The sequence below is a fragment of the Anolis sagrei genome, chromosome X (genome assembly GCF_037176765.1).
Source record: "Anolis sagrei isolate rAnoSag1 chromosome X, rAnoSag1.mat, whole genome shotgun sequence".
NCBI lineage: Eukaryota > Metazoa > Chordata > Lepidosauria > Squamata > Dactyloidae > Anolis > Anolis sagrei.
Genome location: NC_090034.1, coordinates 84,933,485 through 84,946,871, shown reverse-complemented (window position 1 = coordinate 84,946,871; position 13,387 = coordinate 84,933,485). Strand labels below are relative to the sequence as shown.

General features: G+C 44.4%; 1 protein-coding gene across 1 annotated transcript; it reads left to right on the top strand.

Annotated features, from left to right (window-relative positions):
- Positions 1-1,109: 1,109 nt before the first annotated feature.
- Positions 1,110-12,611, top strand: MYCL (MYCL proto-oncogene, bHLH transcription factor). The gene is made up of 2 exons (XM_060784056.2): positions 1,110-1,743; positions 11,228-12,611. Exons 1-2 carry the CDS (start codon positions 1,440-1,442, stop codon positions 11,800-11,802), a joined length of 879 nt encoding a protein of 292 aa, XP_060640039.2. The 5' UTR covers positions 1,110-1,439; the 3' UTR covers positions 11,803-12,611.
- Positions 12,612-13,387: the final 776 nt, after the last annotated feature.

Sequence of the window (13,387 nt, the reverse complement as noted above, 5' to 3'; positions counted from 1 at the left end):
TCACATAGGAAGATAGATGCTTTTGAGCTGTGGTGTTGGAGGAAAGTTCTGAGAGTGCCTTGGACTGCGAGAAGATCCAACCAGTCCATCCTCCAGGAAATAAAGCCCGACTGCTCACTGGAGGGAAGGACACTAGAGACAAAGTTGAAGTACTTTGGCCACATCATGAGGAGACAGGAAAGCCTAGAGAAGACAATGATGCTGGGGAAAGTGGAAGGCTTTCAGTAATATGGATGATGCAATTGGACCACGATTTTAGTTAGGAGATGTATTGGATTGTGATTTCGTGTAATATTGTGTATTATGTTTTTTATGGTTTTAATTGTATACTGTGCACTGTGTATTTTGTTGTAAACCGCGTTGAGTCGCCAATTAGGCTGAGAAACGGCGGTATACAAGGACAGTAAATAAATAAATAAATAAAATAAGGCAAAAGGAAGAGGGGCCGACCAAGGGCAAGATGGATGGATGGCATCCTTGAAGTGACTGACTTGACCTTGAAGGAGCTGGGGGTGGTGACAGCCGACAGGGAGCTCTGGCGTGGGCTGGTCCATGAGGTCACGAAGAGTCGGAGACGACTGAACGAATGAACAACAACAACAACAATACAAAAGCCATAATAGTGATCTTGTTTGCTGTGTACTAATCTTGTTGTGTTTCAAATAATAATAATAACTTTATTTATATTCCGCCCTATCTCCCCTGGGGAACCTTTTACATTGAGCGTACCATAATACTACTACTACTAATATGAAATTGTAATTATATATTTATATTACATGTAATATTTCTAATAATATTACAATATAATTGATTTAGTACAATGCTGATATTGTACTATGCTAATAGTATAGTGTATTGTATGTATATATACCTTGTAAGCCGCTCTGAGTCCCCTTCGGGGTGAGAAGGGCGGCATATAAATAAATAAATACCACCTACATTGTAGAATTAATGCTGTTTGGCATCACTTTAGCCGCAGCCCTGGCTCAGTGTAGCAGTAGGAGTAGCAGCGGCGGCGACTCCACCCCGTTTGTAAATAAGGCGCTCCTGATTGGCTGGAGAGAAGGAGGGGGCGTGGCCCCAGCCTATAAAAGCCGCCGGGGAACAATGCGGTGCCTCCGTCCTGGTCTGGGCGCTTTGAAGGCAGGCGCATGCGCAGTGGGAGATCGATGTGATTTATTGCTTTGCTGCAAGGCGACAAGAAAGGGAAGAAAAGAAAGGATCGGTGCGTCCAGACTGCACTGCGTTTGGACGCCGGGTTGAAGACCTGGATCTTCCGACAGCACTTCTCCAGTGAAGCTGTGCCTTTGTGCAAGTGACATCCCATTGTGAATGCGGGGTTGGGTCGGAGTGGGACTGGTTGGTGCATTTCAACAGGAGTAAGGAGTTAACCCTGAGACTATTCCGAAGCGTGGTAACTTACCCCGGATCTAACCATGGAGCTGGACCCTTTCCCTTTGCCTCCACTGCCTTGGTTCCAGGCGGACCCTGGGGAGGACTTGGACTTGGGGCGCTTCCTCTGCAAAGAGGAGGAAGAGGAGGAGGAAGGCTGCCCTCTGTCCAACCTGAGCGCCTTCATCCTGCGCGACTGCATGTGGAGCGCCGCCAAGGGGGTCTCTGCCCCCATCCATAGCCACAGCAGCGCCTTGGAGCCCGGATTGGGGGGGCTTTGCGTGGCCCCCGGAGCCGTCTTGGCCCCCATTGCCGCTTCCTCTGGGTCTGAGGGCCCCAGCGACTCTGGTAAGGGCAGGGCCTCCTTTGAGGTGGCTCTCTTGGAGGTCAGAGGTCAAAATAACGTAAACGGCACATTAGAGAGCTTCAACAGGTGAAAAAGTATGGTGGGAAGACACATAAAGGCTCAGGTATAGGATGGACAACACTTGGCTTGGAAATGGTCTGCACGAAAAGAGGTCAGAACATGGGCCAGAAGTGTCATGCAGCAGCAAAAAAGGCCAATACGATTCTAAGCTGCAGGAAAGAGTCCGAATCAATGGAAGTATGATAGCAATGGCTTGACAATAGTCATATATTGACTGTTTATGAGTCAAAAGCAGGCATGGGCTGTTCTTGAGAGCCATTCAGCAGTGGAACTCTCTGCCTTGGAGTGTGGTGGAAGCTTCTTCTTTGGAAGCATTTAAACAGAGGCTGGATGGCAATCTGTCGTGGGTGCTTTGGATGCAATTTTCCTACTTCTTGGCAGGGGGTTGGACTGGATGGCCCTTGAGGTCTCTTCCAATTCTATGAGTTGAGTGTGTGATGTGGCACCGAAAAATACCAATGTGACTCTATGCTGCAGGAAAGAGTCCAGATCAATGGAAGTATGATAGCAATGGCTTGACAATAGTCATATATCTGACTGACCATGAGTCAGCTTGGGACCTTCAGGTCAGCTTGGGACCTTCAGGTGTTTTGGAGTGCAACTCCCACCATTCCTAACAGCCTCAGACCCCTTCCTTTCCCCCCTCAGCCACTTAAGCTTAGGATGGTGGGAGTTGCACTCCAAAACACCTGGAGTGCCCAAGTTTGCCCATGCCTGGTCAAGAGTATGATCAAGTAGTATAGGATATGGCTTGGCTGTAATAGTACATGCAAAGGTGAGTTTGGCAACAAGCTGAGCATGAGCTGAGAGTGTGATGTGGCTGCGAAAAACACCAATGTGACTCTAGGCTGCAGGAAAGAGTCCAGATCAATGGAAGTAAGATAGCAATGGCTTGACGATAGTCATAGATCTCACTGACCATGAGTCAAGAGCAGGCATGGGCCAACTTGGGTGCTCCCTCCAAGTGTTTTGGACTTCAACTCCCACCATTCCTAACAGCCTCAGGTCCCTTCCTTTCCCCCCTCAGCCGCTTAAATGAGCCAGAAGTGTCATGCAGCAGCAAAAAAGGCCAGTGCGATTCTAGGCTGCAGGAAAGAGTCCAGATCAATGGAAGTAAGATTGTCATGGCTTGATGATAGCCATATATCTGACTGACCAAGAGTCAAGAGCAGGCATGGGCCAGCTTGGGACCTTCAGGTGTTTTGGACTTCAACTCCCACCATTCCTAACAGCATCAGGCCCCTTACTTTTCCCCCTCAGCCGCTTAAATGAGCCAGAAGTGTCATGTGGCAGTGAAAAAGTCCAATGCAATTCTAGGCTGCAGGAAAGAGTCCAGATCAAGGGAAGTAATGTAGCTATGGTTGACGATAGTAATATATCTGACTGACCATGAGTCAAGAGCAGTCATGGGCCAACTTGGGACCTGCAGGTGTTTTGGACTGCAACTCCCACCATTCCTAACAGCCTCAGGCCCCCTCCTTTTCCCCCTCAGCTTAAGTGGCTGAGGGGGAAGAGGAAAGGGCCTGAGGCTGTTAGGAATGGTGGGAGTTGAAGTCCAAAATATCTCGAGGGCCCAAGTTGGTCCATGCCTGGCCAAGAGCATGATTGGGAGAAGTAGTATAGTATATGACTTGGCCATAGTAGTACATGCAAAACAACAAGCATGAGCTGAGAGTGTAATGCAGCAGCAAAAAAGACCAATGTGATTCTAGGCTGCATCCATAGGAGAGCAGTATCCAGATCAACAGAAGCCATCGTCCTTATTTGCTCTCTTCTACTTTGGCCAGGCCTGACCTGGAATAAGATTGTGCCCAGTTCGAAAGAGGTCTCATTGAGGAGGGTCAAGCTTGTTTTCTGCTATTCCGGAGAATAGGACACAGCGGAGCCATGGGTTGAAACAGCAGGAAAAGAGATTCCATGTAAACATTAGGAAGGCCTTCCTGGTAGTAATAGCTGTTGGACAGTGGAATATACTGCCTCAGAGTCCTTCTCTAGAGCTGTGGTTCTCAACCTGTGGGTCCCCAGATGTTTTGGCCTTCAACTCCCAAAAATCTTAACAGCTGGTAAACTGGTTGGGATTTCTGGGAGTTGTAGGCCAAAACACCTGGAGACTCGCAGGTTGAGAACCACTGCTCTAGAGGTTTTAAGCAGAGACTGGATGGCCATCTGTCAGGAGTGCTTGGATTGTGTCCTCCTGCTTGGCAGAATGGGGTTGGACTGGATTACCTTTGGGGGTTCCTTCCAGTTCTAGTGGAATACATTGCCTGCTGACCTCATCACATTAGAGAATGAATCCACTTTAAATCTAGTTTCTGCCTTCTGCAGAATTCTGGGGTTTGTAGTTTAGTGAGGCTGTTAAAGACTCCTTCCTAAACTACAAACCTCAGAATTCTGCAGGAGGCAGCAACTGGATTTAAAATGGATTCATTAGTGTGACAAAGTAGTGAAGAGTCCACTGGAGTCTCTTTTCCTGGAGGTTTCCACACAGAGGTCGGATGGCCATCTGTCGAGAGGGCTTTGATGGTGCCTTCCTGCCTGGCAGAAAGCAGTTGGATTGGATGGCCCTCTTCCAGCTCTAGAATCCTATAATCCCATAAAATTAAGCCCTGGCAGTTGAAGTCTGAAGGAGAAGCAGATAATAATAATAATAATAATAATAATAATAATAATAATAATACTGTTATCTTCTCTTTTTTTCTTGAATAAAAACCATGGTGAGTTATAGCTATCTTGTATTGTTATCTTGTATTATTTTATATTCTTATCTTGTATTATTTTATATTATTATCATATTACTTTATTTTATAGTATCATATTTTATGTTTTATATTATTATTTTGTATTATTACTCTTATTTTATACATTGCACTATGTAACACAATTTGAAAAATGTTTCTGTTCCTGGTTTGAACATGTTATTTCCTGTTTAATTGTGTGATGCTTACTTTGGAAATTAGTTGCTATACTCCAGAAACTTTGTTTTTGTGCCTGCCACAAACTAGGTTGGATTGGTTGGGACTCTATGAGGTATTCATTGGAAAACGATAGCAAAATGTGTTGCTTTATGTCCCACAAAAACACAGTTTTTACAATCTAACAAACCTTTTCCATGTTTTTATGATAGAACCAATTAGGAAATGACATATCTATCCCAGGAACAAAAACTGTGTTACATAGTGTTGTTATTGTCGTTATTATTATTATTATTATATTTTATATTATCTCATTATATATTATTTTATATTATTATTTTGTATTTTATATTTTAATATTATTATCTTATATTTTTATACAATATTTTTGTTTATTTATTTATATTGTTATTTTTATTTTACTGGTATTATAGAGTGGAGCCAGATGTCTTTCCGTCTGTAGTGTAGATGCACCCTTCTGAGACCCCATTAAAGAGAACAGAGGAAGAGGAGGAATTACTGCAGACCCAATGCCAATCCCATGCCCACCACCCTCTTTGTCTAACTCTTTTTGTCCAGGCGGCTGAAGCGGAGCCTGTGCCCATTTGCAGAACTCAATGAGGCCTATTATTTGCCTACGGACCTGCTCCCTCCTTCCTGGCATTGTGTTCCTTGGCGGAAGCAGGAAACTTGGGAGCAGAGCCGGGAAGGAAGGAAGGACCTGTCTGGTTCTGTTCTCTCACACAAAGCAGAAAGCAAGGAGTGTTGCAATGCCTCTGCTCCGCTCCTTACTGGAAGGGGAGGAGGGGATGGTGGAGTGCCAAGCCTAGGGCTGGGCTAGGAGGAGGTAACTGGGAGGACTGGGAGGAAAAGGAGGAGGAAGCAGCCAAGCTGGGCTGAGAGGAGAAGGTTGCGCAAGGAAAACTGCGGCAAGAAAGGTTCACTTCCTCACCAAAGCGGGGCTACGAGGCCATGGGAGTTGTAGTTTGGGGAGGCCTTGTAAACGACAACTCCCAGGATTTGTAGGACCCAGCCATGGCAGTCAGAGGGCCCTTCCACACAGCCATAAAACCCAGAATATCAAGGCAGAAAATCCTTTGAACTGGATTATCTTGAGTCCGCACTGCCATATATTCTAGTTCAGAGCAGATAATGTGGGATTTTATCCACAGTGGCATAAAACTGAATTCATACTACAGTGTGATTTGTGAGTCTAATGACCAAGCAGAACTACAACTCCCAGAATTCCATAGCCATGGGACTTACTCTGGAGGCAGACTGCATTCATTCCATAAGATAAATGCACCCCTAGAGTTCTAATATTGTTGGACTAAAATAATAGCCTTAGGAACAGTTCCCATTATCCACAGTGAGACTTTCCTTCCAAATTAATGCATCTGATTTATTGTATGCTGCACTGAGATTGCATGATATTGGGTGGTTATATTATTATCGTTATTGTTGTTATTTGGTGCACATCAAGATTAGTACACAGTAAACAAGGTCACTATGCTGGCTTTTGTGTTGGATCACACGTCGGACACTTCCCAAGTGTTGTGGTTCTCAATCTTCCTAATGCCATAATCTCTTAGTACAGTTCTTCATGTTGTGGTGACCCCCAAATATAAAATTGTGTTGCCACTTCATAATTGCAATTTTGCTACTGTTAAGAATTGTAAAGTAAATATCTGATATGCAGGATGTATTTTCATTCACTGGACCAAATTTGGCACAAATACCCAAAATTTGAATACTGGTGGAGATGAGGGGGAGGGGGGCGTAATTTTGTCATTTGGGAGTTGTAGTTGCAGGGTTTTATAGTTCACCTACAATCAAAGAGCATTCTGAACTCCACCAATGATGGAATTGCACAAAACTTGGCACACAGAACTCACATGACCAAACAGAAAATACTGTGTTTTCTGACTGTCTTTGACAACCCTTCTCACACACCCCTCGCAACCCCCCCTCCAGGAGTCCCGACCCCCAGGCTGAGAAACGCTGGTCTAGGACTATGTAGAGTATCAGTAAATAATGCGTACAGATCTGAGTAGAGTGGCCTTTTGCAGCTGACAGATGGTCATTTAGTCAGCACTGATTGTTTTTAAGTGCTGGCCAAGGTCTTTAGGCACTGCGCCCATTGTTGTTATTGTCATTGTTATAGAGGTTTGCATATCAGTGGAATCCCCTCCAGGTTTTAGTCTGAACTTGAATGCTATTACTGAGATACTGAAGTTTTATGGAATGGGTTGGAATTCAGCACTTTGGATACCTTCTTTAAAGGAAGCCACCATGAGGCTAAGGCGATTCATCTTGGATATGAGAAACAGCATTAAAAGCATTGTCGACTGCAGTGAAGTTGATTTTAATTTTTTGCATTTGAGGACTATTGCAAACAATTTCCAAAGTTTGGGAGGAGGGGGCATGCAAAATGACCCATTTTTTTATTTTTATTTTTGCACAACATTCTCTTTGCCTCAAACAAAAAAATAATTAAAAAAATGCAAAAAAAATCCTAGCAGCAAAAAAATAAAATAGGAAATTCCATATACATACATACATACATACATACATACATGTATCACTGCTTGTTCTTGCATATGGAAAACAAAAGAAAGAAACTCTTTCTATCCTGGTCTGTTCAGTCTCCTCTGGTTGCAGCTTTTCTTCTTTTGAGACTCACAGGAGCCATCTGTTCAAAAGCCTTTAACTCCCCCCCCACCCTTTTTAAAATGGGAAGACCCCCCTTTTAGAAAGGATTTTGTTTGCAAAGAAAAGCTGGGGATCCCTGAAGCGCCAAGCTGCAGAAACAAAGGCTGCTTCCCTCCTTTCATTTGCAATTCTTTGTGGGACAGAGATGAAGGGGTTTTCCAGCCCAGTAAGCCTCTATGGACCCCGGCCCTTTTGTCCTCCCTATTATTGTTAGGGTCTGAATTGTATAGGAATGTTGGCTGTTGCTTTTGGGGTGTTCACATTGCACTTTATAGCAGTTTCATGCCACTTTCAGCCCCAGGGCTCTTTTGACGAGACCTCTGATGTGACACTCAACTCTGCATTTCTTTTTAAAAGTATCATGCTGCTAAAAAAAAGCACCTTTCATCCATAAGCAGCATCTGTGTTTTATGTACAGTACTTTAAAAGGGTTTTCAGTGGGTGTATTGGTCTTAACTATGTATTGTTAGGTAAAGGTTTCCCCTGACATTAAGTCTAGTTGAGTCCAACTCGGGGGGGGGGGGGGGGGGGAGGGCGATGCTCATCTCCAGTTATTTACTTATTTACCACACTTTTATCCCGCCCTTTTCAGCCTGAACACGATTCAGGGCGGCGTACAGACTGGCAACAATTAAATGCTGAACACACATAAATGCAAAGTTTAAAACAGGTTAAATTACATAATAAAATTCATATAAAAACAATTTAAAACTATTAAAATCAATGACTTCTGGGTTTAAATCCATGTCCATTTGCATTGTTAAGCCATTCCATATTCAATCACAATACTGAGTTTATCTAGTTACAATGAGGTTCCAAAAGCTTCCTCGAAGAGGCAGGTTTTTACTCTTTTCTAAAGGTCAGGAGGAAGGGGGGGCCAATCTAATATCCCCAGCAGGCATGTAGCTGGGGGGAGGGCTTGAGGGGCTTCAGCCCCCCCCCCCGAAATTCTCATGGTGGTCCGCGAGAAGGCCTTACTGGTACATTATTTAAACTGTTATGTTTATTCATATCATGATCTGATCACCATGCTCAATATATCCCATATGCATGGGGGTATTGGGGTAACGATACAAAAGGTTTGCTAGGGTAGACCCTCTTTCACTCAGACTCAGCCCCCCCCCCCGAAACAAAAGGTTTGCTAGGGTAGACCCTCTTTCACTCAGACTCAGCCCCCCCCCCCCCCCCGAAACAAAATCCTGGCTACGGGCCTGATCCCCAGGAAGGGAGTTCCACAGCTGAGGGGCCACCACTGAGAAGGCCCTGTCCCTCATCCCCACCAAGCACGCCTGTGAGGCAGGCAGGATCGGGAGCAGGGCTTCCCCAGATGATCTTAAATTCCTGGAAGGTTCGTAAGGGGAGACACATTCGGATAGGCAAGTTGGGCCAGAACCATTTAGCGCTTTATAGGCTAAAGCCAGCACTCTGAATTGTGCCAGGTAGCAAATTGGCAGCCAATGGAGTTGGTACAACAGTGGAGTTGTATGCTCCCTGAGCGCTGCTCCCACTAGTAGCCTGAGTACCACCCGCTGGACCATTTGAAGCTTCCTTAACAGTTTTCAATGGCAACCCCATGTAGAGCGCGTTGCAGTAGTCACCCATTTCTAACCCCAAGAGCCGGTATTGTCTGTAGACATCTCCTAAGTCATGTGGCCAGCATGACTGCATGGAGCGCCATTACTTTCAGCGGTACCTACTGATCTACTCACATTTGCATGTTTTCGAACTGCTGCGTTGGCAGAAGCTGGGTCTAACAGCGGGAGCTCACCTCACTCCCCGGATTCGAACCGCCAACGTTTCAGTCAGCAAATTCAGCAGCTCAGCGGTTTAACCTGCTGTGCCACCATGTATTGTTACTTCTATTTTAATGTTGCTTTGAGTTTTAATTTACATATTGTATTATTTTTAGAGTGAGATGCTTGATTCTCCTTTGGGAGAGAAGAAACAGAAAGCATATACATATAACCATCATCACCACATGTAGAATTAATGCAGTTGGACACCTCTTTATCGAGCATTTCTAAAACTGGGCCCATCTACACTATAGTCAGCCCAAAACAGAACTGGGCAACCCTGGTACTTGGGATTCCTTGGCAGTCTCCCCTCCAAGGGCTAGCCAGGATTGACCCTGCTTAGATCCCAGTATTAGACGGGATCTGCTGCCATTTAGGATATTTAAGTCCCAGTCTGGACACATGCCCTCTTGTCAACATCTCCTGGAATTGCACTAGCTGAAAATGAATTAATTACAGGCAAGACTTGACCACAGCAGAACTGAGTGTCATCCATACAGGGCATCCCCAAGTTGCAGACATTTGAGTTATAAACAACTCCTAGTTAAGAATGGGTTGAGACAACAGGACATGAGAGAAATCTACCTTGGAAGGGAAATTCACTCATGGAGGAGTTATCATGGGGAAAAGGGGGTCTCCACTGAAACTTTATCCCAATCTTTGTTTCAACAACAAGCCAAATTTTCCAAAATCCAATTACACTATGTAACAAAATTAGAAAAAAAAACTGTTCCTGGTTTGAAAGTACTATTTCCTGTTTAATTGTGTGGTGCTTACTTTGAAAGTAGTTGTCATCCTCCAGAAACTTCATTTTTGTGACTACCACAAACTCTGTTGAATTTATTAACTTGATGAGATAGTCATTTTAAAAAGTGCTGCAGGATGTCCCTCTCGCAAAAACAAAGTTTTTGCAGTTTAATAATTTTTTCTCATGTTTTTGTGATAGAATCAATTAGGAAATGACATTTTAAACCCAGGAACAAAAACGTGTTGCATAGTGTTGCTGTTGTTGTTATATTATTATTATTATTATTATTATTATTATTATTATTTACAATATCACAATTATTTTATATTGTCTTTTATTATTATCTTACATTATTTTATACATGATGATGATAATGATAGAAGTAATTACAAAATGACATTTATAACAGGAACAAAGTAAGCAGTTACTAAGTAAGCATCACACAATTAAACTGGAAATAATACTTTCAAACCAGGAACAGGTTTGGTTTTTTTCAAATTTTGTTACATAGTATAATTGGATTTTGGAAAACAAGGACAGAAAGTGTGGTGAAATCTTCTTAAGAGGAACACAGATAGCAAAACAAACCTCACAGAGGTGTTGATCCTTCCCTATGCTCATCTAAAGCTCTCATACTAAAGGTAAAGGTTTTCCCCTGACATTAAATCCACTCGTGTCCGACTCTGGGGGTTGATGCTCATCTCCATTTCTAAGCCGAAGAGCCAGCGTTGTCCATAGACACCTCCAAGGTCATGTGTCCGCCATGACTGCATGGAGCGCCATTACTTTTCTGCCAAAATGGTACCTATTGATCTACTCATATTTGCATGTTTTTGAACTGCTAGGTTGGCAGAAGCTGGGGCTAACAGCGGGAGCTCACCCTGTTTCCCAGATTTGAACCTGTGACCTTTCGGTTAACAATTTCAGCAGCTCAGCAGTTTAATCCACTGTGCCATCAGGGTCTCCTCTCTCTCTCTCTCTCTTTATATATAGATAGATAGATAGTGTGCATGTGTGTGTATATATATATATAGAGAGAGAGAGACAGTGAGAGAGTATATATATATGCTCATGCATGACTGGAGTAACACTTAAAACATGTCCCCGTTCCAACTTACATACAAATTCAGCTTAAGAACTAACTTACAGAAACTGACTTGTTTGTAACTTGGGGATGGCCTGTACATCCCTTGACCTGGCCACTCTGCTGACCGTGTATTCCTCTTGCTCCCATTTGCAGAAGGGGAAGAGGTTGATGTGGTGACGGTGGAGAAACGCCAGTCTCTGGCCGCCAGAAAGCCAGTCACCATCACCGTCCGGGCTGACCCTTGGGACCCCTGCATGAAGCACTTCCACATCTCCATCCACCAGCAGCAGCACAACTACGCCGCCCGCTCTCCGCCGGACGTTTCCTTGGAAAAGACTGCCCCGGAGGAGGAAGATGAGGAGGAGGAAGAGGAGGAGAATGATGACGCTTCTCCTCAGGACGATGGGGGCCAAGCAGCAGAGAGTTCCCCTCCCGAACTTTTCCCCCACGGTTCGGATGGGGAGGATCTCTCCAAGCGGCGCAACCACAATGACTTGGAGCGCAAACGGCGCAATGACCTGCGTTCCCGCTTCCTGGCCTTGCGGGACGCGGTGCCTGGCCTGGCTTCGTGCCCCAAGACCCCCAAAGTGGTGGTCCTCAGCAAGGCCGCTGAGTTTCTGCAGTCCCTGCTGGGCGCAGAACAAGAGATGATGGCCGAGAAGAAGCGCCTCAAGCGGCACCAGGTTCAGCTCCTGAAGCGCATCTCCCAGCTCAAGGGGCTCCGCTGAGAACAGTACCCTTTTTGCCCACATTTAGCACTTTCTTTTACATTCATTCGCAGGACTTTTTTTAACGGACTCCGTATTCCCCAAATGCACTGGCACCGTTCTTCTCTTCCTTGGATGCATCTAGACTGTGGAATTAAGTTAGTTTTGACGCCACTCGAACTGATCATGGCTCAATGAATTGCAACGCAATGCTGGGAGTTGTAGTTTAGCATTTTGGGACTGAGAAAGGTAAAGACTTTGCAAAACGAATGCAGTTTGATGCCGTTTGAACTCCCATGGCTCAATGCTTTGGAATTCTGGGAGTTGTAGTTTAGCATTTTGGGGCAGAGAAAGGTAAATACTTGGCAAAACTAATGCAGTTTGGCCTCGCTTCAACTGCCATGGCTCACTGCTTTAGATTCCTGGGAATTGTAGTTTAGCATTCTTGGGCGGAGACTTTGCAAAACCAATGCAGTTTGGGATCACTTGAACTGCCATGGCTCAGTGCAATGCAGTCCTAGGACTTGTAGTTTTGCAAGATCTTAGCTTTTTCAGCCAAATACCGTTGGTCTCTTGACAAACAGCAACTCCCAGGATTCTATAGCATTGAGCCATGGCAGTGAAATGTGATCTCAAACAGCGTTATTTCCACAGTGTAGATGCATCCCATTCCTTCACTGGAAATGCACTGAGTTCACCTTTGGATTTGCTTTTTACCTCATTCTTTTATTTTGTCCACTGAAAAGTTTCTTATCTTGGGTTTTTGTATCCTTTGGAATGCATTGTTATGACTGTTGGGCTGTCTTTTTTAAAATATATATATATCTACAGATACTGTATTTTTTATACCTTTTGCGTTTTAGACATTGTTTTGTAAAAAAGAAAAGAAATCCAAACAAATCCTTGTTCTCTTTCCTTCCTGACCTCATCTGCTTCGTGTTCTTTGGGAAGGTTTCCAAGGAAAAGGGATGAACCCCCTTGAACTCCAGGGAACTGGATCTCTGCAACCGGGAGGACTGGGAAGACATCCCTTTGGAGATGGAACTGGAGCCAACTCCCAGTAATGGGAACAAAGAGATGTTTGCAAAGAAAGCCTCTTTGAGTGCATCTCTACACTGGAATGAATGCAGTTTGACCACAAGTGAACTGGCTCAATGCTATGGAGTCCTGGGAGTTGTAGTTTGGCAAGGTCTTGAGCCTTCTCTGCCCAAGAGTGCATGCTGCAATTCCCATGATTCCATAGCATTCATACATGACAGTACAAGTGATACCAAACTACATCAAATCTACAATATAGATCAGGCACAGGCAAACGTTGGCCCTCCAGGTATTTTGGACTTCAACTCCCACAATTCCTAACAGCCTACCGGCTGTTAGGAATTGTGGGAGTTGAAGTCCAAAACACCTGGAGGGCCAAAGTTTGCCCATGCCTGATATAGGTGCACCTTTTCTGGCTACCACTATTTAAAAAAACCTCTAGAATCAGGACAGTAAATGTAGACAAACACTCAGAAAATGGGAATTCCAGACAGAAATAAATCAGGGCCAGCGAATCACCTCCCAACAAAGGATTTCCCCAGGCAGAAAGCAGTCAGGCCTTGAAGCT

Excerpts from the sequence above, each read along its gene's own strand:
- MYCL (XM_060784056.2), top strand. The coding sequence starts at position 1,440 with ATGGAGCTGGACCCTTTCCCTTTGCCTCCACTGCCTTGGTTCCAGGCG. Across the intron at positions 1,744-11,227 it reads TGAGGGCCCCAGCGACTCTG|AAGGGGAAGAGGTTGATGTG; the intron begins GTAAGGGCAGGG and ends TCCCATTTGCAG.